This window comes from Sceloporus occidentalis, unplaced genomic scaffold (assembly GCF_023333645.1).
Source record: "Sceloporus occidentalis isolate IW3139 unplaced genomic scaffold, rSceOcc1.0.p SCAF_8, whole genome shotgun sequence".
Classification (NCBI taxonomy): Eukaryota; Metazoa; Chordata; class Lepidosauria; order Squamata; family Phrynosomatidae; genus Sceloporus; species Sceloporus occidentalis.
The window spans coordinates 22,765,040-22,780,311 of NW_028316988.1; the positions used below are offsets into that span (position 1 = coordinate 22,765,040).

Below are 15,272 nucleotides of genomic sequence, written 5' to 3' on the forward strand. Positions count from 1 at the left end.
AAGTCTTTCCCTGCTGAATTTATTTGGGTGGTCCTTACAGGCACACTGAATGTTTGTAAAGCAAACCTATCGTTTTTTGGTGGGGTTTTTTTGGGGGGGCTATGTTACCATGTTCTAGAAGTGTTTCTTCCTCTTCTAGAACATGGCCACAAAGCCCCCCCAAAAAACCCACCAAAAAAACTATGGATGCCGGCCATGAAAGTCTTCGACATCACAAACCTACTATCCTTTCCATTTTTGGGGTCGGCACTCTGCACTTCACCTTCAGCAGGGATGTAGCCGGGGGGGGGGTGTTCTTGGGGTTGGGACCCCCCCCATTAGAAAAATGAATAGTGTGTGCTGCTGCGCCGCCGCACCCAAGCCCCATTATAGTCTGGACCCCCCCTTCCTAAAATCCTAGCTACGTCCCTGCCTTCAGGGCAGCTGGGGATGCAGAAATACTTCTTGGCCGTAACAAAGAAGTTAAAAAAGGTTGGGGGGGGGGGAGAGAAGCTTCATTTGGATGGGTGGCAGGCAAAAAAAAAAAATGCTGGCAGCCCGCAAGCTCAGTGCTTCCCTGTTGCTCTAAACTTAGAAACCATTGGTGGTCTCTGGGTGGACATATGTGGGCAAAGCAGCCCCAGAGTACCAGCCACACTGGAGTATGCTTGCTTTCTCTTCCAGTATTCTTCCTCTGGGTTTGTGGCATCACTAGGGGGCATGATGGGTGCTGAGTGACACCCCAGAAGAGGAGTGGCACCCAGTTGGGTCCTCCTGGCTCTGCCACTTGGCCGCTCTGGGTGACACCAGGGTGGGACGCCACAGCTCTGGATGAGTTGAATAAGCAGAGACTAGAGTTCCTGCCCTGGGAAAGCGGCTCCTTCTCCACCAGGCAGCCCTCTGCTCTCCTCCCTGGGTTGAGGAGTGCCCAGTTGAGATGGCTGTTTCTGAGTTCCTGGGTCGGCCGGTGTCAGACTTGAGTACATTCAGAACCCATGTGAACCAATGTTTCAGGTTTCTGAGGATAGCAAAGAACTTTATTGGATACATATAGTAATTCACCAGCCAGCGTTTAAGCCGAAACTACCCCCTAATAGCCAAGCAGTATATTAAAACCCCAAAATCTAAACTCAGCCCCATTTAGCACCCACCTCCAATCCCCATGGCTTAGTCCCTCTTACAACCTAACCCCCCCCCCCTTCTAAACTTTCCTTTGTACAGACAGGCCAGAATGAAGCTGCTCTGGGTCACTTGGGAGGTAAGCTGTTTAAATGATGCATGTGTCCTAAGAGGCCAGAAGCCATGCTCCAGCCCTGGCGATTGTAGTTTGCTGTGGCACCAGACAGAGGCTAAACGCCTCACAAAACTACAGCTCCCAGAATCCCCTAGCCCTGAGCCAGGGGCAGTTAAAGCGGTCTCGAACTGGTTTATTGTTTCCGCAGTGTGTTTTGGACCTTAATGGCTGGTTGTGTTCTGGAGGGGGCGCCTCCCACCTCCAATAGGAAAATGGCCTGCAGGGCTCTGAATCCGAATCCGGCCATTGGCCACGCCCCTTGACCTCGGAGAAGGCCCCGCCCCCGGAAGAGGATGCGTCCTTCTCCGCTTGAAACCGGAAGCAGCGCTGGAGCCGCGAGTGGAAGCGACACAGTCCTGTACTCCGAGCTCTGGGTGTAAGTCCTCCCTATTAGCTGCCCTTCCTCCGCTGCGTCCACACGAGACACATAACCCAGTTTGGCATCGATTTGGCTCTTTTCTGGCTCAAGGCTATGGGATCCTGGGAGTTGGAGTTTGTTGTGGGTCCCAGAGTGACGCTTTATCTGGCTCAAGGCTATGGAATTCTGGGAGTTGGAGTTTGTTGTGGGTCCCAGAGTGAAGCTTTATCTGGCTCAAGGCTATGGAATTCTGGGAGTTGGAGTTTGTTGTGGGTCCCAGAGTGAAGCTTTATCTGGCTCAAGGCTATGGAATTCTGGGAGTTGGAGTTTGTTGTGGGTCCCAGAGTGACGCTTTATCTGGCTCAAGGCTATGGAATTCTGGGAGTTGGAGTTTGTTGTGGGTCCCAGAGTGACGCTTTATCTGGCTCAAGGCTATGGAATTCTGGGAGTTGGAGTTTGTTGTGGGTCCCAGAGTGAAGCTTTATCTGGCTCAAGGCTATGGAATTCTGGGAGTTGGAGTTTGTTGTGGGGCCCAGAGTGAAGCTTTATCTGGCTCAAGGCTATGGAATTCTGGGAGTTGGAGTTTGTTGTGGGCCCAGAGCGGAGCTCTGCTCCGCTCTGGGCCCCACAACAAACTCCAACTCCCAGAATTCCATAGCAGAGAGTCAGACAAAGAGTTAAGCCTTGACCTCTGGACCACACAACAAATTCCAACTCCCAGAATTCCATATCCTTGAGCCAGACAAAGAGCTAAAGAGGCACCAAACTGGGTTATTTCTCCAATGTGGATGCATCCTCTCTCTCTCTCTCTCTCTCTCTCTCTCTTTTACTCCAGGTTTAATTTCTCTTCGTAGGATGGAGATGTCAAGCAGAGCCCCCAAAGTGGATTCCCATCCAACTTTGCTCTAGATTTGAAAGCCGGACGAGGCCTTGGTCAGCGGAGTGACGTCCTCCTCTCTGCAGCGGGAAGCGGGGTGTTTTTATTGCTGCGTCTTCATCCGAAATGGCCAGCTTAATCAACAAAGACTCTTACTTGCAACAGCTGGCTAAGAAAATTTGCACCCAGGAAGCCCACCCGCCGCAAAAAAGGAAATTTGGTACAGTTTCACAATGCTTTGGCTTAACTTTCTGAGATGGTGTTTCTAATGGAATAGAATAGAATAGGACATTTTATTTTCACCCCGCCTCTCCAACAGGATCAAGGCGGCTTACAATAGAATAAAATATGACGATAAAAATGCAGCTGTAAGTAATCGTTATAAAACAGAACAACATAAAATAAACCCCTTATCCCTCCCTCTAAAATAACAACATTATAATTTAGACAAATGGTAATAACCAACCAGGCCTTAAAGGGAGAGAAGAACTGCTGGACCCGATCCCCCTCCCCACCACCATTCCCTTCTCCTTTTGTGTCCTGTCTTTTTAGATTGTGAGCCTGAGGGCAGGGAAGCATCTAATTAAGAATAATAATCATTGTAAGCCGCTCTGAGAGCCTTTAGGGTTCGGGTATAAATACTGTAAATAAATAAATTTAATGAGATGTGAAACATCCATATTCAGTTCAAGGTTGCAGAGTGCCATATGGAGCATCAATGTGTGTGTTGCACAATGTTGCCATTGAACGTGAGTATCACATAATGTGCAACCCCACACACAGAGATTCATGAAATTCTGGTGCATTTAGGCCACAGCCACACAGCAACCCTATATAGTGGGGTGAAATGGAGGGGGAGCCATCTAGGGAAGAGGAAGGAGCAAAGCCAGGTCGATAGCAGACTCGGCAGGCCCTGGTCGGCACCAGCAGAGATGGGGAGGGGAGAGAACAAAGCTGGCTTTCCAGCTGAATAAGCCTTGTGGGTTCCTTGAGGGAGGAACCCATAAGGTCAGAGGCACAGTAGCCTCAGCTTCAGGCCACCCTGGCCAAAGTGGTTCTGCACATATTGGGAACCCATTGTGACACATGCTGCTTCCTTTTCAGTCTCTGCCCTTCAGCAGGAGCATCACCTTTACCTCTGGGAGAGCTGCCTCCAGTATGGATGTTATTCACAACCTTTTCCAATCTCAACTTCTCAAATGTTGTTGGAGTGCAGCTCCCATTTTCCTTGATTATGGGCCATGCTAGATGGGGAAAGTGGGAGTTGTAATCCAACAGTATCAGTGGACCCAGCACTGGGAAAGGATATGACTTTTAAATTTAATTAAAACATATATTTTTGCATGTAATTTGTTTTAAATGTCTTTTAGCTGTTGTACAACACCCCGGGAGTTGAGAGGTGATAGAAAAGCACTTTAAATGAATACAGGGATTAGAGATAGGTTGGGAACAAAGTATAGCAAATCACTGTCTCTTTTCCTCTCCCCACGTTTCCTGAAACCCATTTCTTTCACTTCACACCTTCCTAGGAGGCAGTTTGGGTGATGATGGTTCCCAGCCAAAGAAGAAGAAGAAAAAGAAGAAGCAGCTGCAGCAGTACAGGAAGCCTGGTGAGAAGAAGGGAACCCCACCTGGAAAGCAAATGGCTCCTGAGGTCAGGAGAGTGTCCTCCACCAGGCCAACACAACCAGCCATTAAGAAATCAGAATCCAGCAACAGCAGATCAGCTGCTGCTGATGCAGGGAAAGAGAATGGTGTCCCAGGTAAGCCAGGAGTGGGACTGCCTTGAAGGGATCTATGAAAGTACCAGTCCTGCACAGGTTTTACTTGGTGCAATTTCAGGATTGAGAGGGAAGGTTTACTTGTGCCGGGTCTTTGAAAAGCCATTGCCCTGCTCCTTTCTGTTGTCCTCTTCTCATTGCTCTTGCCGATTCTCCATGCAGGCACTCAGACTGCATCCAGCTCCTTTTCTGCAATGAACCTCTTACGGCAGAGGCTACATGAGAAGATCCGAGAAGTTTCTGGCCAGGTATGATCAACATCCTTGTAAAAGGAACAGTTCTTATGCTTTGAAGCAGTGATTCCCAAGGTGGGTAGTATGCCCCTTCCGTGGCAGTGGAACGATCTAGCAGGCAGTGAAGAGGAAAGAGGGCAGCAGGGGGGCAATGAGGGGGAAAGAGGGCAAGAAAGACAAGGGGAACCAGCCTTTTGGACCATTGTGGGGATGAGGGTTACATGAAACTTATTTTCACTGTCCCTTAAAACCACCATGAAGCCTCACTTTGTGTGGTGGTGTCTCCCAATCTTCACCTGTCTGCATGAGCTCACTTTCTTGGCTGGCATCTTTCACTAGTAGTGCCTGGAGACTCATGGGAGGTTTGGGCGCAAAGCATCATTTCTGTTGCTTGGAGTGGCACCATTTTGGTACTGACTGACTGACTGACTGGAGGAAGGACTTAGAAAATGTGGTAGTGGGGAAGAAGCAACGGCAAAAAGGAACTTTCAAGTCTAAGACCCTGCTTAAGCTTTGTGTGCTCTAGCTTGCTCTTGCTTTCTTTCATTCAACGGGAGAAGAGGTCTGCAATCCAGAGCACATAGCCTCTGTAAACCCCACTATACACACACCAGCTGCAACCCTGTCCATTCTAATGAAGACAGATTGAGAGTCCTTCCTTGCTAGAGAGAAGCCTCTCCCTCACTTGGTCACCTTGGGAGCAGTGATCAAGCAGCTGGCTGAGCAGTGACCAAGAAGCTTCTTGCCCACACAGGCCTTTGCAACAAAGCAAAGGGTGAGAGGTTTTTGTGTCACTGCTCAACCAGCTGCATGGTTGCTGCTCTGATAGTAACCAGGTGCAAAAAGAGTCGTGATCAATCAGTCGAGAGTGACTGAGAAGCCTCTCACCTGCGCTGGCCTTTACTGCAAGGATGACACAAACAAGAAACTTCTTAGTAGCTTTTCAACCAGCTGTTTGGTTGCTGATCCCAAGGTGACTGGGTGCAAAGGGAGCAGTGACCAAATTGGTTGTTTTAAATTTGCAGTAGAACAGTAGATTTAATATCAGGAAGTAGGCATTGGGGGTGGTGGTGCTAGGGTTGTTGCCTGAAAAAGTTTGGGGACCACTGATCTGAAGGGAGGCATGAGGTTCTATCCTTTTTTTTGGGGGGGGGGGTAATTCTCTATTCACTTGGAGAAAGCAGTGGGGCTCCTTTTTGAGTAGAAATGCATAGGATTGTGCCATGGGAGATTTAAATGTAACCTACTCTTTTCAGTTGATCTCTCCTCACTTCGTTTCCTCATGTCCTTCCTTCCTAGTTCATTCTTCCAAGTGCCAAGACTTCTTCCTACCTTGTTCATTAGACATGAGACCTGGCATCTCCTCCTGTAACCCCCACCCCCTTCCATTTGTGATGGACAGGTGTGCAAAGGAATCACCCCATGTCAGGGTGCAAGATGAGGAGGAGGAGGAGGAGGAACATCTTCTGGGCCCTCTGCAGGCCAGGTTGTCCCCTCCTGGCACTGGCCATCTTATTCAGAGGTGGGCAAAGTGCAGCCCTCTAGAGGTCATTGGGCTGATGTTTCCATCATTCTTAATCACCACCTATGTAGGCCAGGCAGGCCTGATAAGAGTCCAACAGCAGTTGAAGAGGTGCCCTTCAAATGATTCTGTTTTCCCCTCACCTTCCCATCTCTTACAGGGAAGTTCCAAAGAATTGTCACCAGCTGTGCTGGAGAAGAGACAGCGAAGGAAATATGAGAGGGAAAGAAAAAAACGCAGAAGAAAAGAGCTGAAGATGAAGGAGAAAATGGAGAAGAAGGAAACTGAGGAGCCTGTTTTGGAGACCCAGGCCCAAAAGAATGACAACAAAGCTGAAATTGTCTTTAACAAGGTCAAAGTCCATGAGGAAGAGGAGCTGAGCAAAGCAGAGAAGCGGAAAGAAAAGAGGAAGGCTCTGAAGGGCAACATAACACCTCTGACAGGGAAGAATTACAAGCAGCTTCTCAGCAGGCTTGAGGCACGGAAGACCAAGTTGGAAGAGTTGAAGGACAAAGACAGTGAGAAAGCCAAGGAACTGGAGACAAAAATGAAGTGGACCAACGTCCTCTACAAGGCAGAAGGGATCAAGATCCGTGACGACGAGGACCGGCTGAAGGCCGCCCTCAAGCACAAGGAGAAGCGCAAGACCCAGCGCCAGAAGCAGTGGGAGAAGCGGACTGAGCAGGTGGCAGAGAAGATGCAGCAGCGCCAAGACAAACGTCGCAAGAACCTCCAGAAGAAGAAGGTTGCCAAGGTGGAGAAGAAGAAAGCCAAGGCCCGCAAGAAGGGCCGCATCCTGCCTGAGGATCTGGAGAAAGTGGGTTTTAAGTGAGCTTAAAGTGGACCAAGGGAGGGACTCTGCATACACATGCCTGAGGTGGACTTGGGTGGGACCCACTAGTCAAAGCAATCTTTGTCCTGCATTTCTGGGTTTGTGTCTCCCTTGCACAGCTCCAGGGTGGTACATATCAAACAGCCAGGATGGTATAAGGAAATTTTAATTGTAAAGTTTTTAAAATGTTTTTTTTCTTGTGAGCTGGGAGAAAGCTGTCATAAAAATGAAATAAATGAGGAGGAGGAAGGTAAGGAGAAGATGGTATGAGGTTATAGGAGTCTCCTTCTCTCCCCTGGCCCCTGCCTCAACCCACTTCTGCTTGAGACACTTCCACCAATGTGCTGCAGAAGACAAATTGAACTCTGACTGCTGTGGAATATGTGGATCCCCCTTTCTCATTCTTTCTGATGTCAAAATCACTTGCTACTGGTTGGTTATTTTTAAGCAGGCACTGAGCCAGGCCCAGTGAGCAAGACGTTTGACAAAGGGAAAGGCTCAAGGATTACCTTACAAAAACTGGCAATAAAGTTTTCTTATTTAAAGAAAACCTAGCATGAGTGTTTATTTTTTCTTGTTTTACAATTTGCAGATACTGATTTCACTCCTGCTAACAGAACTCTGGGGCAGCAGAGCCCTTTGTAAAAAACATTTGAAGGGATGTCATATTGAGGAGGGAGCAAGCTTGTTTTCTGCTGCTCCAGAGACTAAGACCCGGAGCAATGGATGCAAGCTGCAGGAGAAGAGATTCCACCTCAACATTAGGAGGAAGTTCCTGACAGTAAGGGCTATTCAACAGTGGAACACATTGCGTTGGAGTGTAGTGGAGTCTCCCTCCTTGGAGGTCTTCAAACAGAGGCTGGCCATCTGTCAGGGATGCTTTGATTTGGATTTCCTGCATGGCAGGGGGTTGGACTGGATGGCCCTTGCGGTCTCTTCCAACTCTATGATTCTAAGAAAACTGATGACCAGCTTCTGCTTGCACAGACCCATGGGGCATCTCATGTTGAGGATAATCCATGAGAAGGGAATAAGGAAACAAACCCCAACAGCTTGCCAACAGTACATGATAGATTTCCTCTGACTGGAGGAGGTTCATTTAGCTACTACCAAGAAGTTTATTTGTGGGCATCTCTTGAAGAAAAAGAGGAGGAGGCAGCGAGGCTGCTGTCCTACAGCTTTCAGAGTTGTAGGCAGAAAATTTTCTCCAGGTTTTGAAGAAGTAACCCAGAATTAGGAAATATGTTGTTGCATGCATTTCTGGCTTTATTGCAACCTTGTTGTGGGATTCTGTTGGCAAATTTGTTTAGAAGAGATGGCCTTCCTCTGAGGCTGAGACTACTAGCCAGTGTTTTTCTGTGGCTGAAAAGGGGATTTCAATCCTGGTCTACAGAGTTAAAGGCCAATGCTGAAACCACTGCACCACACTGGCCCAGCGCTATGTCTACACATTAAAATAATTTAAAGTCTTCTCCCAGGCAACACCATGTTTTTGCCTCAGAGGACACCTCTCTAGGAATCTCTAAGTCCTCCAGCACAACTCTGTGGTAATCTGCCAGACATTGACCATAGAGTTGTGCTGGAGGAGCTACAAAGGCCAAGTTGACTATTCTCTAGGTCTTTCAGTGCGACTTTTAGTTAAAATTTGACCATAGAGTTGCGCTGGAGGACCTAGAGATTCCTAGAGAATATAATAATCAAATCCATACATATGGAGGGATGAGTGTAATAATAATTAATAGATATGATTCTGTATTAGTCCTATTTGGAAATTCTTCTTAAAAACAGTTAAAATAGTGCTTAAAATACATTAAAAATTATAACGACTTCTTATACATTCGCTTTTGGGGAGGCCTTGGTTTTGGGCTGCTTGAAGCGCGCCCCCAGAGGTCCCTCGAGTCAGGCCTTTCGGCTAAAGAAAAAGGGCCAGGCCGCGAGCGGTCTCCATGGCAACGGCGCGATGGAAGAGCCGCCATCTTGGATCCCGTCCCTTCTCGCGAGAAAAAAAGCCGGCGCGTGCGCTCCTCCCTGCCGCCGCGTGGTTGCCGTGGAGACGGAGGAACGCCGCGTTCTCTGGGAGGGAGCGAGGCTCCGGGCCTCGGCGGCGGCGGCAGCAGCATGGCCTCTCCGGGGGTCTCCCGCGTCGTCCCCAGCGGGAAGGTCTACCGGCAGATCTTTGACGACGAGGTACAGAGAAAAGGGCTTCCAATCAGAAATACATAGCCGAGGGATAAGTAGCCCGCATCCACACTGGAGAAATAACCCGGTTTGGCACCGCTTTGACTCTTTGTCTGGCTTAAGGCTATGGAATTCTGGGAGCTGGAGTTTGTTGTGGGGCCCAGAATGGAAGACCTGGGATCTTTCCTTGGAGTGGGAAACCCTTCCATTGAGGAGCTCTTTCTTGGGGCTCACAGCAGCTGCGCCTTGGGTCGCCTTTGGCCACTCCAGGTCACAGAATCCTAGGAGCCTAGAGTTGGGAGAGACCCCCGGAAAGGGCCCTCCAGCCCAACCCCCTTCTGCCATGCAGGAACTCTCAGTCAAAGCATCCCCATTGACAGGTGGCCGTCCAGCCTCTGTATAAAGACCTCTAAGGAAGGGGACTCCATCATTCTCCATTGAGGAAGTGTGTTCCACCATCGAACAGCCCTTACTCTCAGGAACTTCCTCCTAATGTTGAGCTGGAATCTCTTTTCCTGGAGCTTGTATCCATTGTTCTGTGTTCTAGTCTCTGGAGCAGCAGAAAACAAGCTTGCTCCTGCCTCAATATGACATCCCTTTGAATATTTAAACAGGACTATCATATCACCTCTTAACCTTCTCTTCTCCAGGCTAAACATCCCCAGCTCCCCCATAGGGCATGGTTTCCAGACCCTTCCCCATTTTAGTCGCCCTCCTTTGGACACATGGTTCCAGTTTCTCAATGTCCTTTTTGAATTGTGGTGCCCAGAACAGGACACAATATTCCAGATGGGGCCTGACCAAAGCAGAATAGAGTGGCACTGTTACTTCTAGACCTGCTGTGAAGTCCCACACCGCCATCTCAATGCAGCACAGAGGTGACTCAAGGCTCTCCATGGCGGCTCCAACAGAGCATCAGCTCTGGCAGGTTCACTCACCCTGGTATGGCACCAAGGGCAGCCCCCTGGCATGATGGGGGGGGGGCAGCCCAGACACATCTGCTTGTAGACAAAGAAGCCTTCCCTTGCAGGTTCACACCTTCACTTCTGCTGGGCTTCCCCCCCCCCCATCATGGCAGGGGGCTGCCCTTGGTACCATACCAGGGTGAGTGAACCTGCCATTGCTGACGCTCTGTGGGCGCTGCCATGGGGAGCCCTGAGTCACCTCTGTGCCAGAGTAAAATGGCGGTATGGGACTTCACAGCAGGTCTCGAAGTGGTATTGTGGCAATAAAACATTATTAGGAGTTAATCCTGGAAGTCAGAAGTCCATAAGCCTGCTGCCTGTGCTCCCTCTCTTTTTGTTCAATTGGGTTCACTTTGTTTGTTTTTGGCTTATTTCCATGGAGAAAGATATCTCATTTCTGTATTTTGGCTTTGACAAGATAAACCTCGTGCGCACTCTCGGAAAGGCGAGAAGCAAATTAGCGCAGCACAAACTCCCACAGATTCCAGGAAGGATCCCCTTGGTGAGAGACACAGAAACGTGTTCTGGCAATGGATTTTTATCGCATCGTCAGCAGACATGGGTTGAAGGAATGCCCAATGATGACTACATAGAAAATCCAGTGCATTACAAGTAAGGAACCAAATCACTGTGTGACTCTGTGTTGACTTTTTACACCATCCTTGCCTGGCCTGAGGTTGTCTGGATGTGTGGGAATACAGCCCCCATCAGCTCCCAGTAACACAGCTAGTGGCTGGACTGGGCCCATTAAAGAAGATGGGAGCTGTGATCCATTGTCTCTGGAGGGCACCAAGCTAGGAGGAGACTGACCATAAGTGCCAGGCAGTCATATAAAAATGTTTGTCCTGAAATTCCTGAGACACTCACCATAATCCAACAACAGGAGGCAATGGCAACTGGCTGCTTTGTGCTTTTCTTTTGAGCTTCACAGAGGTGTGTATTGATTTAATGCTCACAACCCAGGCTTAGCTCAAGTGTCTTCCTCTAGCTCAAGGAGACTCTCATGGCCTCCAGTTGTCAATCATGTAGGTTCTGTGATCCTGAGACAGGTGAAATGATCGGCCAGGTTTGGTCTTAAGAAGCTATTTTATTAAAACAGTGAAGTAGAAAAGACAGGCATAGCTCTGAGATCCTAAGTAACAAAGACAAAAGGATACACATGCCAGGCAGCAGTGAAGGTGTGAATCTGCAAGGCAAGGCTTCTTTTTCTACAAGCACCTTATATATTGTTATCATATAACATTAACTTATCATATACTACGTCATCATGTGTCTTACTGAGTCTGCGCCAACAGGAGGAGTAAAGAGGGCAATCATGCCTACTCAGCAAATTGTTTATCAAATACCAGGTGCAGGGATGTGCTAGGAACCACTATCTGTCCTTTATGCAGATAGTGCATAAAGGGCAGATAGTTCCTCCCCTCTGTAAAGAGAACCCGCATTGACCCATTCTCACAAGAAAACACATGAGCCCTACATACTTATAGAAGCAAACTGCAGCCTGAACCAACCTACTGCTAGGCCTAGAAATTCCCAGGCTATATAAGGTGCCTGGTTGGGCCCTACTGGAAAAAAGATTCTAGTCTAGAACAGACTTGTGTTTCACTCAGTGCTTAGTAGTCATAGGTGGTTGGGAAGTCTGTGTATGGCAAGCATACAGAATTATATGCAAGCCAGGGAGCAGACTGAGACTGATGGAGGAGGACCAGGCCTGCCTCTCTGTCTCCACCTGGTTTTCCTGCTGGCGGCAAAAGAAAAGGTGGATAACTCCCTCCCTCTTCAGCTAGGGTGGTTAAAGGCATTTTCCTTTACACACGACTTGGAAGAAGCCTTTCCATGCTGGCTACAGTAGAGGGAGATTTCCCCTTTTCTCTATGCAGCACAGGAACAACAACTATTTAGCCTCTTATGTGGGTCTGTAAACCTTTTAAAAACTGACTAGCAACTTCTCTGGGCTTCTTGGAATAGATTGAGCTTTGATCTGATCTGCCAGTAGTTGTTCCTGTGCAATGTTTATAGAGAACCAGTGTGGTGTCATGCTTTCTGTGTTGGACTACGACTCTGAGAGACCGGGATCTGAATCCCTCTCAGCCACGGAAAGCCTCTGGGTGATCCTGGGCCAGTCACCCCATCTCAATTTCAGAGGAAGACAGTGATGGAAACCCTCTTCAGAAGGAATCTAACTAAGAAAACCATGGGACAGGGTCACCATGGGATGGAATCAACTAGAAGTGACGTATAGAGCCAGTGTGGTGCTATGGTTTCAGTGCTGGACTAGGAGACCAGGGTTTACATCTCCGCTCAGCCATAGAAATCTCCTAGGGGACCTGGGGCAAGTCATACTATTTCAACATGCGAGGAATGGCTCAGACAAACCCCCTCTCAACTAATTCTGCCAAGAAAACCTCATAAAGACTGAAATTACTTGAAGATGCACAACAACAACAATGTTTGGTAAACTTAAAGCTTTTTGTCTCTGTTTCAGGGAAGCAACAACCTTGGCATTTCTGAAGAGTCAAGAAAGTGACAGTGTGATTGCTGCTCGAGAAGTCAGAGGCCTTCCTGAAGTCACAAGTAAGTAAGCAATAGCTGTTGAATTCTGGACGTGGTGGCCTGTGTTCTTAGCATACCTGGAAACTGTATTAGCTGCTCCTGGGACAAATTTGGGACTAGGAAGGGCAAGGGCTGGGGATCATGTGACCCTCCAGATGTTGTTGGACTGCACCTCCCATTATCCCTAACCACATACTTTTCTGATCAGGGCTGATGGAAGTGGCCTTCTGACGACATCTGGAGGGCTACATTTCTCCATCCCTTGGGAAAACATTGAGAAATTAAATGTATTTCTATGGTGAACATTCCTTGGAATCTTAGATAATTTTTTTCCATAAAAGCTTCTGGGGACTACAGTCAGAATAACATGGGCATTTTTACTCACTCATTCTGCTGTAAGTAATTGTACCATTGCTCTCACTCACTGTCCGCAACTTGCTGTTTCTGGTACTTTGGGGCTGTACAGATGGGCAAAAAGGGGCAGCCAGAAGCCCCGGATTGTTGCTGCAGCAACTGCACGTCGTGGCAACAATCTCATTTTTTTTTGCCACTTTGACACAAATTGGGGGTGAGGTATCCATAAAAGACTGATCTACTTTCTGTTTCTTCTTTCCATCCTTCTACCCAGTTCCTGAGAAGAAAAATAGCAACATCATTGAGCGTCTTTCAGAGAACCGAAAATGTCGTTACAATGAAGCCGTGGCAAAGCTAAAACAGGAGTTGGCACATATTGGGAAGGTGAGGCATTCACAACTTCTGTGTGTGGTTAATGGAAATCTAAGTCTCTCATGTCTTGTCTTCCACCAGATACATTTTTCCCTTTCAGGAAATGGAGCTTCATTTTTTGGAGCCTGGGAAATTGTTTTTGGCCAAACTGTCAGAATCTGATCAAACCATTGAGTCCCTTTTCCAAAAGACTGCAGACGGCACCAACCTAGAAACCTACACTATGCAAGTAAGGCTGTGTCTTGTCCAGTTTCTCAGAGTCTAAGTGTCTAAACCCAGGTTGCAAGAGAGTACTGCCCTTAGGTCTTAAACATTTACTTAGAAAATCCTATAACAAAAGGGAAAACTCAAACCTATTCATTCATTTAGCCATGCATTCATTCACATATATCCTGCCTTTTCCCCAAAGCTATGACTCTTCAGGTGGCTTACAAATGTTTAAACATTTTAACATTCTGGTGGTCAAGAGCGAAAGCATTTTAGACAGGTAGCCATAAATGGTTGGTGTGTGACTGAATATACCTGGAATTAATACAACTAGTACCAAAATGAGAAGATAGATATATTTAAGCAGGATGGGGGAATGGGCTATATGGAGGCAAACCAGAATACACTTTGGAAAATGTAATGCAGCAAGCAAAACACCAACAACATAGCTAAGCTAGCAATGCATACTAATATCTAGGGCAGGATTTCATTACACTGGAGATGTCTTCTGGAACAGGCAAGGCTGGCAAAGGCAGGTGCCCTGATACACCTAAAGATGCGAAACAGGGATGCAAGCAGTTTGTGAAGAAGCAAGGGTGTATGAAAGGAGAGCTTTCTCTCTCTCTGCCAGGCTGGAGAGCTGTGCAGGATTTCACACAGCAATCAGGCACCTTCCCATCTGCCACTTTCCAAGATGGCCAAATTGAATGGGAGCTTCAGTCTGAGCTTGACAAGGTTGCCATGTAGACTCCCAGGGTACATGAGATAATGAGGCCCAGGTTTGCAGGCTGTTTAAACAGGGTCATTTGGGTCATGCTCTCTCCTCATTTCTGGAAAGAGTAGAGAGCAGCCATTTCCTGAGCAGTTCCTGATATATTATAAGTCCCCCCCCCCCACCAGCACCTCCACTCCCATGGGATTCATGGTGTGTTTCTTCCTTGAAGGACTTTGAGCAGATATGGGACCTGATCTTCCAGGAGACCTTAAAAAGAAGGCAGTGGATTCGAGACCTGGATGAAGCCTTACGCCAGGCCGAGGTGGATCGAGCTGAACGGGTGAGCTTAATATTTATATGTTAATTTATTTAGGGTATTTATACTCCGCTCTTCAGCCACAAAGGCTCTCAGAGGAGTTTACAAATGGTTAATTAGACAGTTCCCTGCCCTCAGGCTTACAGTCTAAAAAGACATGACACAAAAGGAGAAGGGAATGGCAGTGGGGAAGGGGATTGTATCCAGCAGTTCTCTCCCTCTGAGGCCTGGACCATGGCAGATGGACTGGAGGGAGGGCTCTGCTTCTTAGTCTGGGCCAAGCCCAATGGAACTAGGCCTGCATCTCTCCCTCTGAGACTGGATGGCACCAGATAGACTGGAGGGAGAGATCTGCTTCTTAGAATTGAATCAGCAATACAGAAGAGCATGGACTTTGGCCTGTATATATTTTATTGGCTGAAGCATGCTGGGGTTTTTTCAAAATACATACAGCCATTCCCTAAGTACTTGGAGATGTATCTCCCTTTCCTGCTGTGGACTCTATTGGGTATTCTCTACTTTTGTTTTTTTCTGTGTAATGGTGGTGGTGGTGGGGACAAGACCATTGAGTAAAACTAATTACACACACTCCATTTGTTTAATAATGTTAGATAAACCACGGACTCAAAGCAAAAGCTGAAACTGTGTCAGGCAGCTGGGGCTGTTATTAGCAGATAAGGAGAGGGAAGAGAGAGAAGAATCAAGTTGAGCAAGCTTTGAGCATCTTAAGCTGAAG

The 15,272-nt window shown here is 47.7% G+C and overlaps 2 protein-coding genes across 6 annotated transcripts in view; both read left to right on the top strand.

Moving 5' to 3' along the window:
• Nucleotides 1–1,564: 1,564 nt before the first annotated feature.
• LOC149308205 (surfeit locus protein 6-like) lies at nucleotides 1,565–7,420 on the top strand. 2 transcript variants are annotated; one of them, XM_089535313.1, is made up of 5 exons: nucleotides 1,565–1,649; nucleotides 2,467–2,728; nucleotides 4,038–4,271; nucleotides 4,452–4,537; nucleotides 6,205–7,420. In XM_089535313.1, the coding sequence occupies exons 2-5, from the start codon at nucleotides 2,635–2,637 to the stop codon at nucleotides 6,874–6,876; spliced, it is 1,086 nt and encodes a 361-aa protein (XP_089391439.1). In that variant the 5' UTR covers nucleotides 1,565–1,649; nucleotides 2,467–2,634; the 3' UTR covers nucleotides 6,877–7,420. The 2 variants fall into 2 exon arrangements, with proteins under 2 accessions (XP_089391439.1, XP_089391440.1); XM_089535314.1 differs by having other exon boundaries at nucleotides 1,573–1,649; nucleotides 2,486–2,728.
• Nucleotides 7,421–8,994: 1,574 nt separating this feature from the next.
• The window catches only part of CCDC180 (coiled-coil domain containing 180), a 47,499-nt gene continuing 41,221 nt past the window's right edge, over nucleotides 8,995–15,272 (top strand). For 3 of the 4 annotated variants that reach the window (XM_089535318.1, XM_089535319.1, XM_089535321.1), the window contains exons 1-6: nucleotides 8,995–9,063; nucleotides 10,438–10,631; nucleotides 12,505–12,593; nucleotides 13,201–13,310; nucleotides 13,399–13,527; nucleotides 14,450–14,560. In XM_089535318.1, the coding sequence (XP_089391444.1) occupies nucleotides 8,995–9,063; nucleotides 10,438–10,631; nucleotides 12,505–12,593; nucleotides 13,201–13,310; nucleotides 13,399–13,527; nucleotides 14,450–14,560 (702 nt within the window). Of the gene's footprint in view, nucleotides 9,064–10,437; nucleotides 10,632–12,504; nucleotides 12,594–13,200; nucleotides 13,311–13,398; nucleotides 13,528–14,449; nucleotides 14,561–15,272 lie in introns of those variants that run through there. The other variant, XM_089535320.1, reaches the window with a different exon arrangement.